We start from the raw sequence: 21,067 nt of genomic DNA on the forward strand, positions 1-21,067 counted from the left end.
CCTAGAAACGCTAGACAGAGCCAGATCTGTGTTGCTGGATTTGAAATAGACTATTCCCCATGCAGCCTGACAGTGTTTGAGCAGTTTTGCAAAGAAGAACAGGAAAGCACTTAACTGATTTGGTCCATTCCACATGGACTCAAGGCTGAATTGCTACTAAATATTTACTTGAATGGGTTGAATACTTAATGAGATATATAAGAGCTGCTGCCCTGGTCCTCATAATGCTCAGAATGTTATATACTAGTGCTGGGCGGTATACCGGTTCATACCGAAAACCGTTTTTTATTTTTTTTATGATATGGATTTTTCTTATACCGCAACACCGGTTTAAATTGCCTAAACGACGTTCGGAACTTGGCGCAGCGGGAAACTGTTCAAGTGAGGACCTTTTTCACTGCTACACCGCAAAACACAGATTTGTTGCACTAGGGCTCTTTTTCACTGCTACACCACCAAATAGTGGGCGGTAGCATAGGAATGCTGCGTGGTGAAAATGGACAAAGAGCCTGGAGATACTTTAGTTTTAAATGGTCAGATGTGTAAATACTGTTTCTATACTACTGGATACTACTGCAAGCCAAGTTGTACTTGTTTTATTTGTTTTCAATACAGTGTAATATACCTGGGTACTGTGTAATAGTGTGACGACATGTTTTCAAACCCCGTCTTAAGTTATATAGCACATTAAATGCTTTGTGTTAAGTGATTGTTAAACTGACTTCTTCTTGCACTAAGAGGAGGTGCCGGCAGCGAACCCCGCACAGAATTCATTCACTTTATGATCTTCCTTCTCTCTGAACATTTAGAATGCTAAAATAAATACTTAATATAATTTTCATGGTGAAATGCATTAAAACATGCATTAATCATATGGGGGCACGGTGGCGTGCCTGCCTTGCATTTGCATGTTTTTCTGGTGGGTTTACTCGGCGCTTCAGTTTCCTTTCAAAGTCATGTAGGATGTGGGGTTTTGTTGTGCTATATTGACCCTGCTAGTGTATGTTTTGCTTATATTCATCTTTTGATGTGCCCGCAACTCTGAATGGATGGCATAATTAAACATGTATAACGAAGATAATTTTAAAGTTCTGAACACTCCGTGAGCTAAGTTTATAACTAGTTTTAATTTCACAAAGACGTTTATCGTGTGGTGATTGGTTATGTGGAGAAAGAAAAAGGACGGATAGGAACCGGGGTTTTAGTACGTCAGATAGAGACAGCACGCGTGCAATAAAGAAAGCCCACTCAGAAGAACATGCATTGAATTCTGTGTTCGTGTCTCCGACCACCAGATCACAAACCCAACATTTATACAATATTTAAGTTAAACCTGTGCGATACCCATTCATACATCCAGTTTTTTGGAGCCTCGTCACACCTGCGATAAAGTTCTCTACACTGAACATAATAGTGCAACTATCAGTAATAATACTATTATTTATTTTATTGTTATTATTTATTAGTTTAAATATTATGCAGTTTAATGATGATAAAGTTGTTTAAAAAGTCACTTTAACGTGTCAGTGGACAGAGATTGTTAACATTAACAGAGTGTAGTTGGTTTACAAAAAATATTTACTATTTATTCCTTTTCTAAGACATATTCAGTGCAATACAACTTTTGACAAGCACTTCTGGATATTTTACTAAGTCTAAATGCCTCTTTGTATGGTTGAAAATATGTTGTCAAAATTATAGTTTAAGCTTTTTGCAAAATTTGTTCAATAAAAAGGTCCTATATTTTGACTGCATCTGTCATGCAATGTGGTACCTTCTCCATTAGTGCCACCCCCTTGAAAACTATGACTTTATGGGGCTATGCAAACCTGTATTAATACTTGTGTGCACATTAAAATGTTTTTTTTGTACAATGTACAATACTCTTGACAGTGGAATAGGTTATTCTTAACCACATTTTCCACTGGAATTACTGGCTAACATCCACTCATGCATGGGGAAAAAAATACCGTCGAATACCGTGAAACCGGGATAATTTAGAAAAATACCGTGATACAGAATTTTGGTCATACCGCCCACCCCTATTATATACCATTAAATCTCGGGTCGATACCATTAGACAGTGTAGACCTCTTACATTGCACTTATATCTGACTGTAATCTACCTGTCTTACACTCTCTGGACTGAACTTTCTTCCGGTGTCATTTACGATGTGTGCAGTGTTGTGCACAGTAATTATAATCAATCATTAAATCATCTCTGTGATTTGTGGTTTAAAATGTTATGCAAATGTTATCCATCCATCCATCCATTTTCCAACCCACTATATCCTAAAACAGGGTCACGGGGGTCTGCTGGAGCCAATCCCAGCCAGCACAGGGCATAAGGCAGGAACCAATCCTGGGCAGGGCGCCAACCCACCGCAGGACACAGACACACACACTAAGGACAATTTAGAATCACCAATGTACCTAACCTGCATGTCCTTGGACCATGGGAGGAAATCGGAGAACCCGGAGGAAACCCCATGTAGACACGGGGAGAACATGCAAACTCCACGCAGGGAGGACCCAGCAGGCGAACCTGGGCCTCCTTATTGCAAGGCAGCAGCGCTACCACTGCACCACCATGCTGCCCAGCAAATATTATTTTTTGTTAATATATTTACACATAGACCTAGCTTATAATAAGTGTACATATTAAAGTATTTAGTGGTAAATATTACTTAAAAAGAATGAACTATAAAATATAAGGCAAGGAGGCCCTTTTTAAATCTAAATATCAGAGACAAATTACAAGAAAAAAACAGCTTGAAATAAGGCACAAGATTTTTTATATGGTAAAATTTTCTGGTTACACAAAGAAGCAAGGAGAAGAAGAGGGATTTAGGGCAACCACATAATTTATTTTAGAATTTTTATAGGCAAAATTTGAATAACTTAATGGAAAAGGAGCTGCTAACATACTCTGCTACTGGCTATTCATTATAATGGCTTGCATGAGCAGAGTTCAGTTGCAATTCATCAAGCTAGCCAACCTCAGAAGCTTATATAAACACTGCTCTAGAGCCAAGAACGGCAACAAATAAGAAACTTATTCATTATTCTGTGCGTTCCTTCAGACCAGATACACTAGTTATGATGAAGTCCTTCTTTAATGTGCCATAACATTTGTTTTCATTCAAGAAATTAAAACTACCAATAAATGTCAAGCTAAGAAGTCACTTTCTCAAATGGTTGAGGAGTTACAGTATGTGTTTTGTCTTCCCTTTTTAAATTGTGTATTTATTTGTGTGAAAAGATTAGCCAATTGAAGAATGGTATAAAATAAAGAAAATGCATTTTTCATGGACTGACAACCCCAACCCCCCAGCCCTGGGGTTATTACTTTTTTATACTTGTTTTTATATTTATTTTATATTACATTTATATATTACTAGGTAATATATACAGTATGTGTCTATGGTTCCCTGTGTAAATGGATAAATACAAGTGATCTAATGTTTGTGCAAAATATACCTTTAAAACTAGCATTATCAAAGCCTACAAAAAAACTTGTAAATCCGGCCCACCTTAAAACCATTCGCACCTCTCTGTCAGTGTCTTTTGTCTTGTAAATGTGCCGATCAAGACAAGCAGCAAGCAGCCTATTATTCCATCCCCCCACCGCCGCAGAACGTGCACAAAGTTCTCCCAGTTCTAGCCTTGATTATCTGGGAGTGAAGTGCTGGAGTTTTAGAGTGGAAATAACAGATTGTTATTTGGAACACATGCATGTCATGTGTGTTCCGTTTCTACAATAATCTGTGTAAACACATTGTTAAAACAGAAATATTTTTCATATTTTAGTAATAAATGACAAAATGTAGGCATAATCTCTATAATGTGTGAAGACTGGAGTCCAAAGATCAAATAAACACTTTCACAAAAGGTTCAAGGATGATACAACAGTTTCCATGGTGTAGCAGTTAAGAAATGCTGACTTGTAATCAAGAGTCCCCTGGTTTGATCCTGACTGCCTCGTATATTTACCGTTTTCTGTAATGAGCTGCTCTTATATTGTTAATATTATACAACAAAAACATACATTTGGTTTGCGTCTGTAACAGCCAGTGTACATTTATAGTACACTGAGATACCAAAAAGGCAGATTCACCAGTGTTTGTGTGTCAGCTTTTATCCATCCAGATCAGTGAATGTCCAGTTCCATTGTCTCAAAACACCACTCACATATACAGTTATTCCCAGTTTCAAATAAAAACTAACAGCGTCAGATCCCTGGGGGGGGCGGTAGTATGTATCATGATCGTGACTGAGAGAATAAAAGTGAAAAAAAAAAACCGCTAACTTTTACAAGTACTCTAAATGTGGACCAGCTGTTACAAACGCAAACCAAATATATGTGTTCATTGTATAATATTAACAATAAGAGCAGCTCACTACTGAAAATGGTAAATATATGAGGCAGTCAGGATCAAACTGGTAAACTCTTGATTATAAATCAGCAATTATTACCGTTGTGCCACAGAATCTGTTGTACCATCCTTGAACCTTTTATGAAAGTGTTTATTTGATCTTTGGACTTCAGGCTTCACACATTATTTAGTTTATGCCTACATTTTGTCATTTATTATTAAAATATGAAAGATGTTTCTGTTTTAACAATGTGTTTACACAGATTATCGTAGAAACGGAACATACATGAAATGCATGTGTTCCAAATAACGATGTGTATTATTTCCACTCTAAAACTCCAGCACTTCACTCCCACATAATCAAGGCATGAGCTGGAAGAACTTTGTGCACGTTCTACGGCGGTGGGGGGATGGAATAGTAGGCTGCTTGCTGCTTGTATTGATCGGCACATTTACAAGACAAAAGACACTGATGAAGAGGTGCAAAGAGATTTAAGATGGGCCGGATTTACGAGCTTTTCGTAGGCTTTAGTAATTCTAGTGATAACAAGTTTCCACCTCTGTCCCCATATACTGTACGTGTTGAAGAATTATTTTAATGGAACACAGAGATCCACATTACTAATTCTCTTCATAGTTTAAAACAATTCAATAATTCCAAACTTATTCCATCCTTCCTCATACCTCACAAAAGAGTCTAGTCACTCTTCTCTGTTCTCACTTTCTTTAGTGCTGCCACTATGCAATATTGAGAGCAAACGTCACACAGTATTCCAAATGAAGGCTTAGGAGTGAATTATATAGCTTAAGTACAACCTCTGTTCACTTGTACTCCACACACTGGGATATACAACCTAACATTAGGAGTGTGTGATATATATTATCTACGAAAATATGTTAATTGTTGTTTTAATGATGTGCGAGCTGGAATTATGGAATATGTCACTCACTTTGTAAAAAAAAAAAAAAAAAAAAAAAAATCAAAAACACTCCTGGGCGGCACAGTGACGCAGTGGGTAGCGCTGCTGCCTCGCAGTTGGGAGACCTGGGGACCTGGGTTCGCTTCCCGGGTCCTCCCTGCGTGGAGTTTGCATGTTCTCCCCGTGTCTGTGTGGGTTTCCTCCCACAGTCCAAAGACATGCAGGTTAGGTGGATTGGCATTCCTAAATTGGCCCTAGTGTGTGGGTGTGTTTGTGTGTGTCCTGCGGTGGGTTGGCACCCTGCCCAGGATTGGTTCCTGCCTTGTGCCCTGTGTTGGCTGGGATTGGCTCCAGCAGACCCCCAACCCTGTGTTCGGATTCAGCGGGTTGGAAAATGGATGGATGGAAAAACACTCCTTGAGAGTCCATGCATTCACTGTCTCGTGTAACCTAATAGGATAGACTACTGCACGTATACAAAGTGATCGCATAGATGGAGAAGGTCCTTGCTGCAGGTTGAGGATTGGAAGGAGATGGAGCTCAGGAAAGCAAGGTGCAGAGCACAGATATCAACGTGCACAGGATTGGTTAGGATTTCATACCCGCCCATATAGTGTTATCTGCATTTGCATAGTTAGATGTGGGCAGCTCGGAGTTTGTTGCTCCATCCTATCCTGTTTGCCGCTGCAGGGAGATTTACTTGATCTGCAAAACCACTTCTTCATTTTCCTCCCGAAATGATCGGTTCATAAAATGCTACATAAGCTTCAAAATATTGTGGTAGATTTTAGAACAAGTTTCTTTCTGCTGTCTTTTTTTTAACACTTATGTGTTAACCTGGTTCAAATCCCACAAACTGTAATGATGTAACAACATGTTAACAGTTCATTTAAACAAAAAAATTCTACATTAATGATGATTGGATCAAACCCACTACAACAGCAGCTGCGACAGAACTCATGGCTATGGCGACAAAGGAAGACACCTGTACCCCAGGTCCCTCAACAGCTTCAGTGCACCCTATGGCTGCAGAAGTTTGAGCAGGTGATGATACAAGGGAGAGAGCAAAAAAGAAAAAAAAATCTTTAGGCAGCTATTTAAAAAAAACACAGGAATTCAAAGAAGGTGAGTCTCTGCACACTATCACTGAAAATGAGATCAGGAACTACTAGATGATACCTGAGGTAGACGGTGATATAAATCCACCTGACTGGTGGAAAACACAAGAAGTACATTTCCCCAAATTGGGGAAACTTGCAAAAAAATACCTGTGCATCCCTGCCTCAAGCAGTCCTTCTGAGAGGGCTATCAGCACCTGAGTAAATATTGTAACATGTAAAGTTCCCTTTCTAGAATTTTAGAATTTTTATTTTTTCTAATACCTTTGTGCAATATTGGACATAACCTGAAGTTAATAATTTGTTTAAACTTTGGGTTTTTTCTGTCTTTGTGCAATATGTGACAGAATTTGTTTACAACTGCTATAGTTTTTTTCTTGTGTAGTATTTGACAGAACTTTGGATTTTCACACTATAGTACAGCATGTTAGATTTCCCCTTGGGATTAATAAAGTATCTATCTATCTATCTATCTATCTATCTATCTATCTATCTATCTATCTATCTATCTATCTATCTATCTATCTATCTATCTATCTATCTATCTATCTATCTATCTATCTATCTATTTTTGTTCATGCTGTGTAGTTCACTTATAATTATTATTTTAATCCCTTTGAATTCATATCTTGTTTACATTAAGGGTGTCTGTTTAAAATGCTCTCATTATAATAGATTTGTTGGTCTTAGAGCAATTGTACTGTGTAAATCCTGTAGTCCACTTTGAAATGGTTTGCTCATACTTAACTGTTTGATCTCAGTAATACATTGAATGGTGATTTTAATGTTTTTCTGGTATTTCACATCAGTTTTAAATAAGTAAATAAGACCTGTTTTCCTTAACTGTTGTTTCCATTAATCTCATTACTAAGCTATGTGACGATACGGTTTTGACTCCGTGTTCCCATCTTCTGTCTGGGAGCCCTTGAACCCAACACCGTCGGTAATGTCACTGATGAGCTCACAGTGAGGCACAACCATGGGGCAAGGGGATGGTGTACAAAAGTGCCAAGTGCTTTTATTTAACACAATCAAAAAGAAACAGTGTTCAAATTAAATATAGTGCAGTGTCTTCCAAACAGTCTTCATTAAATAAATAATCCATAAAAAAGCAAGTGAAAAACAAACGTGAAGGATAAAATCCATTTGAAAAAATCTTTAAAACAATGAGGTTAAAACTATGCAGAAAGCAGTCTTTTAAAACAAAACAAGCCCGGTGTCTCCTTTCCTCTGGCGGCTCCCTTGCTTCTCCCATCTGGGCTTCTCAACAGGGGAGTCACCCTACATGCAGGTGACCTTCTCTGTGTCTGCTTCAGCTGTTTGGATTTCCTCACTGACCCCTACCTCCGGAAGGCTCTTCCAGACAGCGACCAGGGCACCCACGCTGGGGAATACACACCCCAAGTCCCGACCCCCGCTGCCTTGCACAGCCTTACGCGGAGAGTCATCCGCCTTCAGCGGAAGCGACCACTACAACTCGCTCTCCTGCACCGGCTTTTTCTCTCTCTCTCTACTGCTTCCTGCCTTCCCCTGCAGCCTCCATTTCTTTCAATCTTTCTTTTTTTTCTCTCTTTTTTCCCCTTTAGCTGACTCGTGCTTCTATTTATGAAGGGTAACGTGGGAGTCGTGGCAATCAGCAGCTCCTGGGAACAATTACGGATGTGGACTGTTTCTCACCTGTGCACTTAGGTGAGAAACGCCCACACTACAAATTCCTCAAGAACCGCTTCGGCCACACACCACCATGCCCCCTCACTAAGCCGCGAGCGCAGTGATTATTTATTTTAAAACTGGCCTTAGAGCGGGAGCTGTGGACTCGCTATACCACACCCTACAATTAATATCCTATTAACAAGACCAAGCTATATCAGTAAGACTTTTACAAACACATTTTCATTGGATGCAAAATATTGTCTAATTATCATTATCGTCAAAGTCCCAGAAAATATTGAGATATAATGTTTAGACGATATTGCACACCCCTACCTAACATCCTGTTTGCTTTCCTAATCACCTCTGTCTGCATGTGGACAACAACAGACCACTCAGTTCCGCTAGATCATCATCATTGTTTAGAAACTCCCATTTTGTATTCAAATCTAGAATTTTACTTCCTACATGTAATACTTTTCATTTATTTGCATTATATTTCACCTGACAGAAATCTATTTTGTCAAAGATTATCTGTAATGGTTCAGCTTATTCTACATTATCTACCTATCCTCTAAATTTAGTAAAATCTGCAAACTTCATCATCTTTTTATTTTTATTCTTATTAAGATTATTTATGCATATTAATAATCCAGCCCTAATCCTTGAGAGACCCTACTTTTAACAGTACTTGATTTTAAAAAAGTTCTTTGTACAATAACCCTTTGGTTCTAGGATTTGTGCCCCATTTCTGTTTATAGGCATATGATAATTTATGGTTCACATGGTGGTCCTGTCAACCAATTTGTCCTTTCTTATGCAATCCACAAGTGAAATGCAGTCATTCATGTAAAAATGCAGTCATTCATGTATATTCATGTAGATCCAGTCAGAAATAAAATGAAATAGGCAAATACCTAAAAGTGATCAATACCCAAACTATATGTACAAGGTTGTCATAAAGAGTGAGAAGGAAATGTATGCTAAAGGTACTGCTATAGTCAATAAATAGGATTACGATATAATTGCTAGGTCATCTACATGCTGACAAATATCTTCAAATCTCAGGGATACTGTGACCTCCACTGAGCTATCTGCCTTATACAGAAGCTGTTACAGATTGAATTGCACAGTAGACAGGAAGTTGCCTATCAGATACTTTCATTATGACTGATGTCGATACAGCTCTATATATTTTATATTTCTAGACTTTCTGTATTTGCATACAAAACTGCAGGAGAAAAATATTGGCCAATATAACAAGTCAATTTACACTCATTACTGTACTGTATTTTACAGCTGCTATACTGGAAAAATTTTAAACATATTTAGAAAAATTCTAAAAAAAAAATTAAAATACTTACAGCACTCAATGGGATTTGATGCTGTCTGCAGTGAGATGATACTCCCTCCAGCCTGTGGGATGTGAACACGAAAAACCAAACGCACTCGAGTATTCTTTCTTCCAATGTCTGTTTCACCTTTTCTTAATTCAATGTCAGCATTCCTAAGCTTTAGTATCCCTGCACAATCAATTCTGCAAAAAATATGAAAGAAGAAATGAAGAGTAATTAAGAATGGTTACTGTATAAATACTTCATTTATGGCTGTTAAAAGTGAAAAAAACAATCAATAAAACTGGATAAGGTAAGAAACAGCATTTGGCTGCTAAGCCTTAATTTAATGTTTGTCACTTGCACATTATCAGATAGCAACTAGAGAGTCTATGTCACACATAAAAGATAGATTACTTGCATGTAATCTTAGTGTAAATTTTGTTTTAAGTGTTCAAAAATTTCTTTGCTTCGCATTTTAGGTATTGCTCTGTGTCCAATTTTTACCCCAATTTATTTTTTCTCAATTTGCACAACCAAAACCAATACCAATTAAAATAGGGTATTTTAATATGTACAAATACATTTGTTGTAATTAAGCAGGACTTAGTTGCAATGTGAAAATTTTTATGTGAACAGAAGCACAAATCTTACCACATGGCTATTGCTTCAAGCAAGGAGGGTACAGTAACCAAAAATTAATATAGAACTGGTTATTTTGGTGTACTTAGCATTTTAAAAGTGAAAGAACCCCCAATAAGGGAGACTTAGTTTTAATATATTTGTGTGTCTTTAGATCTTTTACTGTATTACATGTATGTCGTATGGACTTTATAAAATGAACCACTTATCGCATTATTCATAATAATACTGAACAATTACTATAGTTTGATTTTTGGAAAAGTACTTTATAGTTTTTAGCTCAAAGTGTTCTATTTGTTATTATTTACATTTGTCCTATAATATCGCTTACATTACATAAATTCAAGTTCTTTTATTTCTGATCAGGATAATCGTTTTTACAACTAAAATCTTATTTATATTTTGAAGGAATGCTTCACTCAAAAATGACTATTTACTTACCCTATGTAGTTTGTAGTGATGGCCAAGAAAAACTGCTAATCTCATATTTTCATGCAGAATGGAGAAAAAAAAACTAATATAACAGAAGCCTATGGTGACCAATGTTGGACAACAGAAACTAATATGAAAATGCCCATGAAAAAAATCTCATGTTACTTGTGTTGCATGGTCCACATCTGAAGTCATCCATTCATAGGCTCACAGCATCCCAAATACATTTTTACTAAAATTTTATGTAATAATATATGCTCTCATCAGCTAAAATTTGAATTGTAAACCTGATTTCCGCAACTGTCATTACATTTATATTTATATTCACAACTGGAGTAACTTTGGATTATTTAGCGGCGTGCTCTGAAACTGCACAAGTGAATTGACCTTCTGTTTGCTTAAGCATTTAGGATATTGACCAGTCTGTACAAATTCTCTTTGTGATATTGTTTTCACTCTTTAACCTTTTACCTTTCGTTGCATAGGTCTCTCAGTGAACACTGCCACTGTTGGTATCATGGTAAAACACAATTTTAGCCAATGCATTAAATTTTACTTGGCTGGACTTGTGACCAATGAATGAGGTGATAATTTGGTCTTCAATTAAAATGCTTGGGCATTTTTTCAAGGATGTTTTGATACTGTTTGCTTTTATCCAACATTAGTGATCATAAGCATCTCCTCTATCAGAAACTTTTTTTTTATCTCTGTTCTGCATGAAAATATGAGTTTAGAATTGTTCTTGTCCATCACTACAAGTTGCATGGGGGTAATTAACATCTTCAAAAATTTCAGCTTTTAGTGAAGTATTCCTTTACTTTGTCAGCATGATTTTGTCTTGTTTTCTGCCTTGCAAAAGATCTTGAATTTTGAAACCATCAGCACTTAGGAACTGCTAGCAGCAGCACACTGCATGGAAGTTAAAAATTATGTTGGACAAACTTAAGAAAACACAATTTATTGCACAGTACCCTTTTGTTCAGTGGAAGCTGTAATAGGCTGATCACTGAACCTAAAAAGGCAATGCTAAGAGCAGCTTTTTCAAGTAAATATTACAGGTAAATGTCTGATCTCACATTAGTTACAAAAATGCAATGATAATGTTCTAAAAGATTGAAAACACACTGATCATTTCATTTGTGGTTGTTTTTTTGCAAACTATTACATTTTATTACCACTGTGGATTAAATAATAAACTGAAAACTAAACAATGTTGTCTAGAAATGCCAAGGTTCAAGTAAGGTTTATTGACACAAACCAATACAAAGTAAATTCAATATTTTTTCTACACTTAATGTCTTGTATAAGTGCTGTCCAGTTTTAAGATTTTGTCTAAAAACCTCACATGACTAGTTTATGCTAGATGCAAATGAGGGTGACTTCCATTTTACTATGCTAGAAGTGACATCCCTACTCAAGAGGACAAACCAATACTAAACACTAACAAAAATAATTCATCCTTTACATTATCTCACTTATTTGTTCAAGATCTTTGTACTTTATTATTCAGTGCACTGTCCAGGAACTGCATATTATCATTTTTGTCTAGAAATACACATGAGTAACCACAGGAAATGTAAAAAATATTTTTTCGCACTTTGAAAAGGAAAAGAGTACATTAGTTACAGGCAGGTGTTTTTGTGCATTTATTCCTTATTTTTTAGTTAGAACAGAGTTTCATTTTCATTATTATTGTTCATAGTTCTGAAAAAAAAACATTAATACTAATTACATTTTTTAACTCAGAGAAGTACGAATATTGTGATAAATATGTTTACAGTGAAAATGTCCAAAAATACAAGGCAATGATTTTTATCTCAGAATACCAAAATATTATGGTAAATTTAACTATTATCAACATATAAGGCCTATGGATTGAGTTGGTAATATTAACTGCAAAACATGAACTAACACATGACTGAACACTAACTCACTGAGAGCACACACACAAACACACACATTCACTCATGCAGAAGCCACCTAACCAATTGAAAATGACAGAAAAACAAAGTGATCAAAGAAAACCCGGAAAGATAAATGGAGAATCCTTGTTATAGTAAAGAAAAAAACCCAAACGCCTGTCTGACAGATCAGAAACAATCTTCAGGAGGCAGATGTGTATGTGTCAGAGACTACTATCCAAAATGACTTCATTAACAGAAATGCAGAGGCCACACTGCAAGATGCAGACCACTAGTTAGCCACAAAAACAGGATGGCCAGATTATAGTTTGAAAAATTTAACTGAAAACATCTGCAGAATTCTGGAAAAATGTCTTGTGAACAGGTGAGACCAAGATGAACCTGTATCAAAGTGATGTCAAAAGCAAAGTGTGGAGATGAAAAGGAAAAAATCTAAAGCATACCACCTCAAATGTTAAACATGATGGTGGGGATGTTATGGCTGGCACAAGTACTGGCACACTTAATGTCATTGATGATGGAACTGCTGACTGCAGTTGCACGATGAATTCTAAGGTGTATAGAAACATCTTCTTTGCTCAAGTTCCAGTAAATTCCTCCAAACTCATTAGATAGCACTTCATTCTACAACAAGATAATGGTCCCAAACATACTGCTAAGGCAACAGAGGAGTATTTCAAACCCAAAAAAAATGGAAAATTCTTGAATGGGCAAGCCAGTTACCTGATTTCAATCCAATTAAGCTTACTTTCCATATGCTGTATGCAAAACATAAGGGGACAAGCACCTGAAACAAGCAGGAGCTGAAGATGACTGCATTAGAGGCTTGGCAGAGCATCACCAGTAAAGATACTTAGCACCTGTGGCTTCTTGTATAATGCTGTGTGTAGAATTCACAGTAAAACATAGCATACAGACAAAAGTGGAAATGTGTGTATGCACAAAAAAATTCAGATGCACAAAACCAGGTATAAGCCAACTTCCATGCACTTCTGCTCCATAAATCTCAGTCAGCATGAAATGTAACGCAAGTCTACGTGCCTGCCACCCCACCCGACTCCTCCTAGAATTACGCCCCTTTGAATATGCAAATCATAAATAAGCCCTTACGGTCAGCATTTTGTGAAAAGGCAATGGCAAAAACATGTGGAAAAAAACAGGTCCTCCTCAGTGAAGTGGAGGCAAAGAAAAATGTACTTTTTGGTGACTTAGGCAGTGGTATGAGCAACAAAAAGGAATTGCACATGCCTGAAATAAAAAAGAAGTGGTCAGATGTCAAAGTCGAGATGAAAAAGTTAGTTGTCGCATACTGCCAGAAGTGTATTATGGAAGCAAATTATCGCACAGACAAAAGAAAAAAAGAAATTAGGGACACAGCCAAAAAAAGTTTGAAATTTAAACTTTAATCTCAAAATTTCCACTTAAATCTCATTAGTTCATTTTGTCATTGAAGTAGAACATCGTAAACTTCATCTTAAAATCGATGTTTAATTTACTAGAGTTTCTCAAATCCCATCGTAAATAAAGTAGCATGTTAAATGCTTTGTATTCTATGTGTTCTTTGTGTGTGAATCACTATGTGCTTCTTAAATGGGCTTTTTCTTTCGCAGACAGGAGCGCACAGGCAGTGATCGCCATACAGAATACATTGCATTCATTATATTAAAGCTCTCTGAACATTTTAGAATAGTAAGATGTATACTTGATACCATTTTCATGATGAACAGCATTAAAGCATGTATTACATATGGGGGCACGGTGGTGCAAGGGAAGCGATGAGCTGGAGCCCCCATCCGGGGATTGTTCTTGCCTCCCCCATTCAGGGACGATCCCTGCCTCCCGCAAAATGCTTGCTGGGACACGTGTGACCCTGAATAGAATAAATTAATGCTGCTGTACTGTGTCTGTCAAGTGTACCAACCCCCAATTCCTGTCCTTCAGTTTTCTTTTTCAACATAACCAATCACCACACAATAAGCTCTGTAATAAATGTAAAACCAACTGTAAGTTTAGAATGCAGATTCTCTAAAACTTTTATGGAAAATTGAAAAATCTTTGTTATACATGTTTAATCCATTCAGGGTCATGCAAGTCTCAGCAAGCAACAAACACAAGGAAGATACAATCTCTGGATGGGGTGATAGCTCATCCCTACCAATGCTCCACCGCACCCTCATGTGTTTATTTATTAACAGTATACATTATTTAAATGAAGTTAACCATTTATCTGTAAAATGTAATATGCATACTTTAATGGATTTCACCATAAAGATGGTATCAAGTATACATTCTTTTATTGTAACAGCACACAGCCGACTTAGAAGCCAATCATCATCATCTGTAAATATGCACTCTCTTCCATTGAATTGAACTGAATTCCTTTATTGTCATTGTATTGTAGTGGGGCTACATAATAATAATAGTATGTTCTATGTTTGTGCTGAGTGCGTTTTGTTTTCATCGTCCCATTTACTGTCCGTTATATGTGCATCAGTAAATGTTGTCCCTGTAAGTGCAGAGGGGAAGGATGATGGGGGGAGACTGCAGCCCCGAGATGGAAATCACCTTTTGGATCGACCTGTTACATCTGAGACATTCTGTATTTAAAAAAAAAGGGGAGCGAAGCTGAGAAGGAAGGCGAGGAGAGAGACAGAGGAGACAAATTGAGAGGAAAAGAAGACAAGTTAACCGATCATTTACAAACTCATCACTGCCGATCATTGCATTCATTCCACTACCTGCTTTTTCAACAACCGATTCTACATCACGACACCCAGAGCCGAGAAACCCCGGGGTTCGAATTCATTCCAGCCATTGCCAGGACTTTTCACAGTGAGGTCGTTTTTTGTTTTCGGGAAGGAGCTCAATATCGCTACAGCCAGTTTCAATACCGCCAGACATTAGTTTGAACTCATTTATCACCACATTTTCAATTGATGTGTTTATCCAAGGGTGGTGCAGTGGGTAGCGCTGCTGCCTCGCATTTGGGAGACCTGGGTTCGCTTCCCGGGTCCTCCCTGCGTGGAGTTTGCATGTTCTCCCCGTGTCTGCGTGGGTTTCCTCCCACAGTCCAAAGACATGCAGGTTAGGTGGCCCTAGTGTGTCCTGCAGTGGGTTTGCACCCTGCCCGGGATTGGTTCCTGCCTTGTGCCCTGTGTTGGCTGGGATTGGCTCCAGCAGACCCCTGTGTTCGGATTCAGCGGGTTAGAAAATGGATGGATGTTTATCCAATCCATGTTTGTATTTGTGTTCCGTGCTTTTGTTTAATGTTTAGGGGCAAGGGAAGGTTAATGTAAATATTTGTATATTCGTGTCTCATTTAATAATTAGTCGCGCGCATATATATATATATATATATATATATATATATATATATATATATATATATATATATATAACTGAATTTTTGTCTGTCTTTTCATTTTCCAATATATCAGTTTTTGATTTTACATATCTGTGTACTGGTTTCTGATTATTTCGTTATGTCGGGAAAAAAAAATAAGACAACTTGTAAGGAGTATGGCTTGTTATTAGAGCAAGAAACATCAGGTAATTCAAGGAGTAAATCTTGGTAGTGTAGTGGCCGGTCTGGGTAAGGTGTCCGCCGTTACAGTATGGTACAATGAGATTCAATATGCAGATCCTCCATAAGCTTATTTTCCTAAAAATGATAAATTAACAATAATAATTATATGATAAAAAATATACAATATGAAAGCATAAGTACAAAATGCATGTACATACGGTGCAGATATTGCAAATGGTTCATAAAGTGTCTCAGGCTGTGCAATGTTACAGTTGTAGTGCAAGTTTACAGGAAGGTAATTTTAATTATAAGTTCAAACAGTTCTATCAGGAGCACTTGATGGACTGATTGAGTGTGTTTATACCTCCTGGGATGAAACTGTTTCTGAGCCTCAAGGTCCATGTAGGAAAAGCTCTGAAGCATTTGGCGGATTGGAGAAGTTCAAATAGCTGAGTGGAATCCATGAAGATGCTGGTGGCCTTCCTTAGGCAATGTGTGCTATAAACCTCCTCCAGGGCTGGAAGCTTTATGCAGATAATTCTTTGTGTTCTCAACACACCCTGCCGTAGACCTTTCTGATCAGCTGCTGTGTAGCTATGATACCACACACATATACAATGGGTTAAAATACTCCGAGTGGTGCACTGAGAGTAACAACGCTAAAGCAGCTATGGTATTTGGAATAGTTTGTTAATTCTGTGCATCATAATTTGTTTGTATTACAATAAAGTAAATTCAATTTGTAAATGATATGCAATTAATTTTGGTGTATTTGATAAATCCCACGTCACTGATATGAATGTGAAAAAGGGGAGACCGCACAGAAACCGTAGCACTGCTTTGATGCTGGGTGCCGCCAGTTTGCAAAACCAAGCAGAAACTTGCGTACGCAAGGGGGAGGCTGCCGTGAGAATGTGTTTTGCCTTACGCCAAGTTTTGTTTTTATACATTGCAATGTGAGCATAGAAACAGGTATAAGCAACATTTTTGTGTGTAAACACCGTTTATACAAGAGGTCCCTAGTGATGACTATGAATTGCAGAATTTAAGAAGTCACTGTATGCAAGGGATATGCAACAAAGTACTAAATATGACTTCTTTAATATGACTGTATACCTTTACGCCACTGAAAGGTGACTGACTGAAATGTATGCAAATACCCTTAAATAAAAGTCTGCAATGTGCACTTTAATCATGACTGAATTGTTTGATTTGTAGTTTTAAACTGTGGAGCAGAGGGGTAAAACCAAGGAAAATGTATCTTTGTCCCAAACATTATGGAGGTCACTGTATTTCACTGAATTTTTAGCGTTTTGCCTTTATATGATATGTGAAAGATGCTAGATGTATGTAATCTTTTTTTATGTCATTTCTTTTTTACTATGAAATTTGATTTGCACAAAGCAGTGACAGGTGTATAAGTCTTTATTTTTGAAAGGCTTCAGGAACAGTGCTGGGGCTGTCGCTCTGGTAATTATACATAAGAAATCTGGATAAGAATATGAACAACTTTCAGGTCAAGTATGTAGATAATATCAAACCAGGAGGAAGGGTTAATAATGTAGAATCAGCTTAAACATTATAGAGGGACCTGGACAGCATATAGACTTTGGCATATTATTATAAGTAAATGTAAAGTATTACAAATAGGGAGTAAAAATGTTAGATTTTGAATATGAAGTGGGAGGTTTAAAACATAAGAACATAAGAAATTTGTTCCATTTGGACCATTCAGTCCATTGTTTTTCATTTAGCTAATAGCTAAGCTGTACTAAACTTAAAAACACATGCCAGGAGAAGGACCTAACAATCATTTTGTTAGTCATTTGCAAAACAAACTGCACCACTGTATGATCAGTTGTTGCAGAACCTTCATTAAACATGAACAATTATTGCACTACCACCAGCAAGAGCACAGTGCTCATAGCTATTAAACGGTGGAATCTGCCAGCCAATGAAACATGGAAGCTATATTGACTCCAGACAGAAATGCATGAAAAAAAATATCTCAACTATATTGCAAAGCTTTCCTTCACAGCAGCAATACTGCTGCTGGTGATTTCTTGAAGGGAAATAAAACATAAAAATATGTGGATATGTGGCTTTTCAGACAAATCGACCAATCATTACATTTCTGAACACAGTTAATAATAGTCAATCTCTCTGATGATAGTTTATGAATAGGTTAGAAACTTTTATCATTGCCTCTCAAAATGTGGTCTGTAGGCTACCTTTGATCCAAACTTTTCAACTTACAGGTGTTATAGGTATTTATTTATAATACGCAGGCTAGTGCCTGACTTCTGAACTCTTCAATGAACTTTAGTCCAGGAGGAACAGTTCTAAACTACCACCATGGACTACAATATTTGTCTGTCTTGCCAATGATAACAATGATAACTATAATGCTTCATTAAACAGAAATGATTTGCAGTAAGCCAACAGACTTCATGAACAAGAACAAGTGAGAACTTTATTAATGAACAAAAGGAAAACAGTTAGAATGCCTTCTTCAATGGTTTTACACATAAGCGCCTGAGATAACTTCCAATACCATTCTCAATTACCATAATTCTTTTAGTAAGCTATACACTGCCATGCACTTGTAATATATGTGCCTGCCAGTTCAAAAATAATTTGGATGTTGCACTCAGAAAAGAGAAATCTACAATATAAGAATGATTTTTACATGGCAAAATAATAGCACTAAGAAGCCATAAAATTATTTAACGATTTCCATTTTTGGCAAGGTTGGCCACTGCAGCCCTCCTGGACAGAATACCAAAACCCTTTTAATATAGTAACAACTTTTACTTTTATGTGGCTGCTTCTTGCTCTGCTCCTGTTTACTTACTGGGAATTATCGCACTCTTTCCATCATTCTTACTTGTTACTTTCCCAGTCAAAAATGTATTTGTCACTGTGAAGGTCTCTCTTTTAAATTCATGTTGGTGTTAGCCTGGAGTGCCCACCTGTAGTCATTGCAAAGTTTTTAATTCCAAACAGCTGGTGACATGAGCTACTTCGGATGGTATGCCAGCTGCTATACTATCTCCGTGGCCAAGGGGTTATTATGGATCACAACTGAAATCCTTTGAAATGCAAATCCAACAACAATGGATTAGAATTTTAGTATGTTAACATAAATACCTTAATTAAAATAAAATTGGTAATTGTAATGCAGAATTATTCTAAAAAGTGACTGTTGGCTGAATATAGGCCACTGAATCTTTGAAATTAGCAAATTCACCTTTGGTTTGAAACACTTTGGGTATCACTGACCTATGGAAAGCTAAATATTGCTTACAGTATGTTTAAATTTTTTTCAATGAAAAAAGGAAAGGAAATTGAATCTAACACTGGTTAATCCACTTGTTCAGAACATACAAAATGCTGATTTAAAAACACGAACCTTATTACTGACGTCAACCATGCTGCAAAACAACTTTTCCACCTCTTCCATTTTAGCAAAAATGGAGTGTCTGCTGATGTTTTATGTCAATCACAGTTTGCCATTGAAGGATGTCATTGTACACCTTTAGGCATCTAAGCTTTAAATTTACCTCTGAATAACTACTACTAATCAAAGTAAGGGCTAATGGCTTTAAGATGGAGTTAGGACTACAATTTTTGTCTGCGTCGTTTTGTACTTTCCATCTTCTGGTCATTTTTATTACTCTCAGTTCCTTCAGGACACCTCCACCTTGTAAAGTGTTCATAACTTACTGCCAATATAAAAGTGAAAAATCAGGATATCTAGAGCAGAACAGCTAGACTAGCACATTGGAAAAATACATTTATAGTGGTGAAATCATCTCAATATAGATTTTCTGTGGATGCATTTTCCGAAGCTGATGCCCTGTGGATGGATACTACTTAATACATTCCACATCTTAAGTTAAAGAAATTAGATAAAAAAACACAGTGATCACTTTGAAGTTCTAGAAGTTCAAATCTGTTGCAGGTTCAAGAAAAACAGAGTGGATCATTCTGCCATCTTACGTCTGGCAATCAAAGAAGCACACTTTATTTTGATTTGACCCATTTCTTTTTTGAAGATACTGTTTATTGTCTATATTAAATATTCTAGAATCGTTATTATACGGTTTCTTACCAAATTAATGCTGCAAATCTAGAGGATGCACAGAGAACATCAGTGTTCCACATTGAATGTGAAACTAACATTGTTTCAAGTCCTTTAACATGGGATATAATAGTTCAACACAGTGTTCACAGGAATTTGGCTAAACATGACAAGAAAATATCTCTTACTGGTATCCCATTTTTTTAAGATAACTAGCTCAGTGGCGTAAAGGTATACAGGTCAAAAGTCATTGAGGAACATCTGCCACTGGATAGGTCTGCAACTCTTTTGGGAAAGTAAGTGGCAGACTTCTTTTGATGAACAGAAGCATCTCTGCATGTTCAGTTGTAAGCTTTTTTTTCTTCTCGTTTCATTAACAATATGACAGTACACTAAATAATCTATCACTCTCTACACTACTACATGGGACTGAAAGGTATTTCCTTGACATATGAGACAAAGTAAGGAACCAGCACTGACCAGTACTTAAGTAGTACTTAAGCATTTCCTGAAAGACATCTGCTACTGTGTGTCCTATATGGAAGCCTCAAAAGTGGTTTGCATGAAGCATAACATGATGGAGAGGGAAATTTTCATCTATCCACTGTGCAGTTAAGATGATGATAGATTTTGGACAAACACTGCTGCTCCAAATGTCAGTGGCAAAGCTGCAACTGTTGTGTCATGCACTAAGCTGTTGACATGCTTTTCTATAAACTTGTGTTTTCTTGTTAAGATGATCTCTGTGACGTGGGCACAACTTGGAATGCTGTACATGAACTCCGAAATCCCACTTTATCAACAACTGACAGTGTAGTGCTGAAATTTTTCCACTGCACTCGGGCCCCAATCCAGGTGATTCGTCATGTGGTGGGTGCAGAAACACACTATTAGCATATACTCCCAACCAAAAAACTCGAGTCAGCCGCAACGTTAGCTTATGCTGCACACCACCAGAGGCAATTCCGCCATGTACATTCTTATGTTTACTTTCACAGTGTTCGCTAGGCTTTGTTTTCCATTGTTAATTATGAAAGAATTTCCACATCTGAGACGTTTTGTG

The 21,067-nt window shown here is 37.1% G+C and overlaps 1 protein-coding gene across 3 annotated transcripts in view; it reads right to left on the minus strand.

Moving 5' to 3' along the window:
* The window catches only part of nfatc2a (nuclear factor of activated T cells 2a), a 318,663-nt gene that overhangs the window by 180,999 nt on the left and 116,597 nt on the right, over positions 1 to 21,067 (minus strand). For all 3 annotated transcript variants that reach the window (XM_028811906.2, XM_028811905.2, XM_051932996.1), the window contains exon 5: positions 9,429 to 9,601. In XM_028811906.2, the coding sequence (XP_028667739.1) occupies positions 9,429 to 9,601 (173 nt within the window). The remainder of the gene's footprint in view (positions 1 to 9,428; positions 9,602 to 21,067) is intronic.

Source organism: Erpetoichthys calabaricus, chromosome 10 (assembly GCF_900747795.2).
Source record: "Erpetoichthys calabaricus chromosome 10, fErpCal1.3, whole genome shotgun sequence".
Lineage (NCBI taxonomy): Eukaryota > Metazoa > Chordata > Cladistia > Polypteriformes > Polypteridae > Erpetoichthys > Erpetoichthys calabaricus.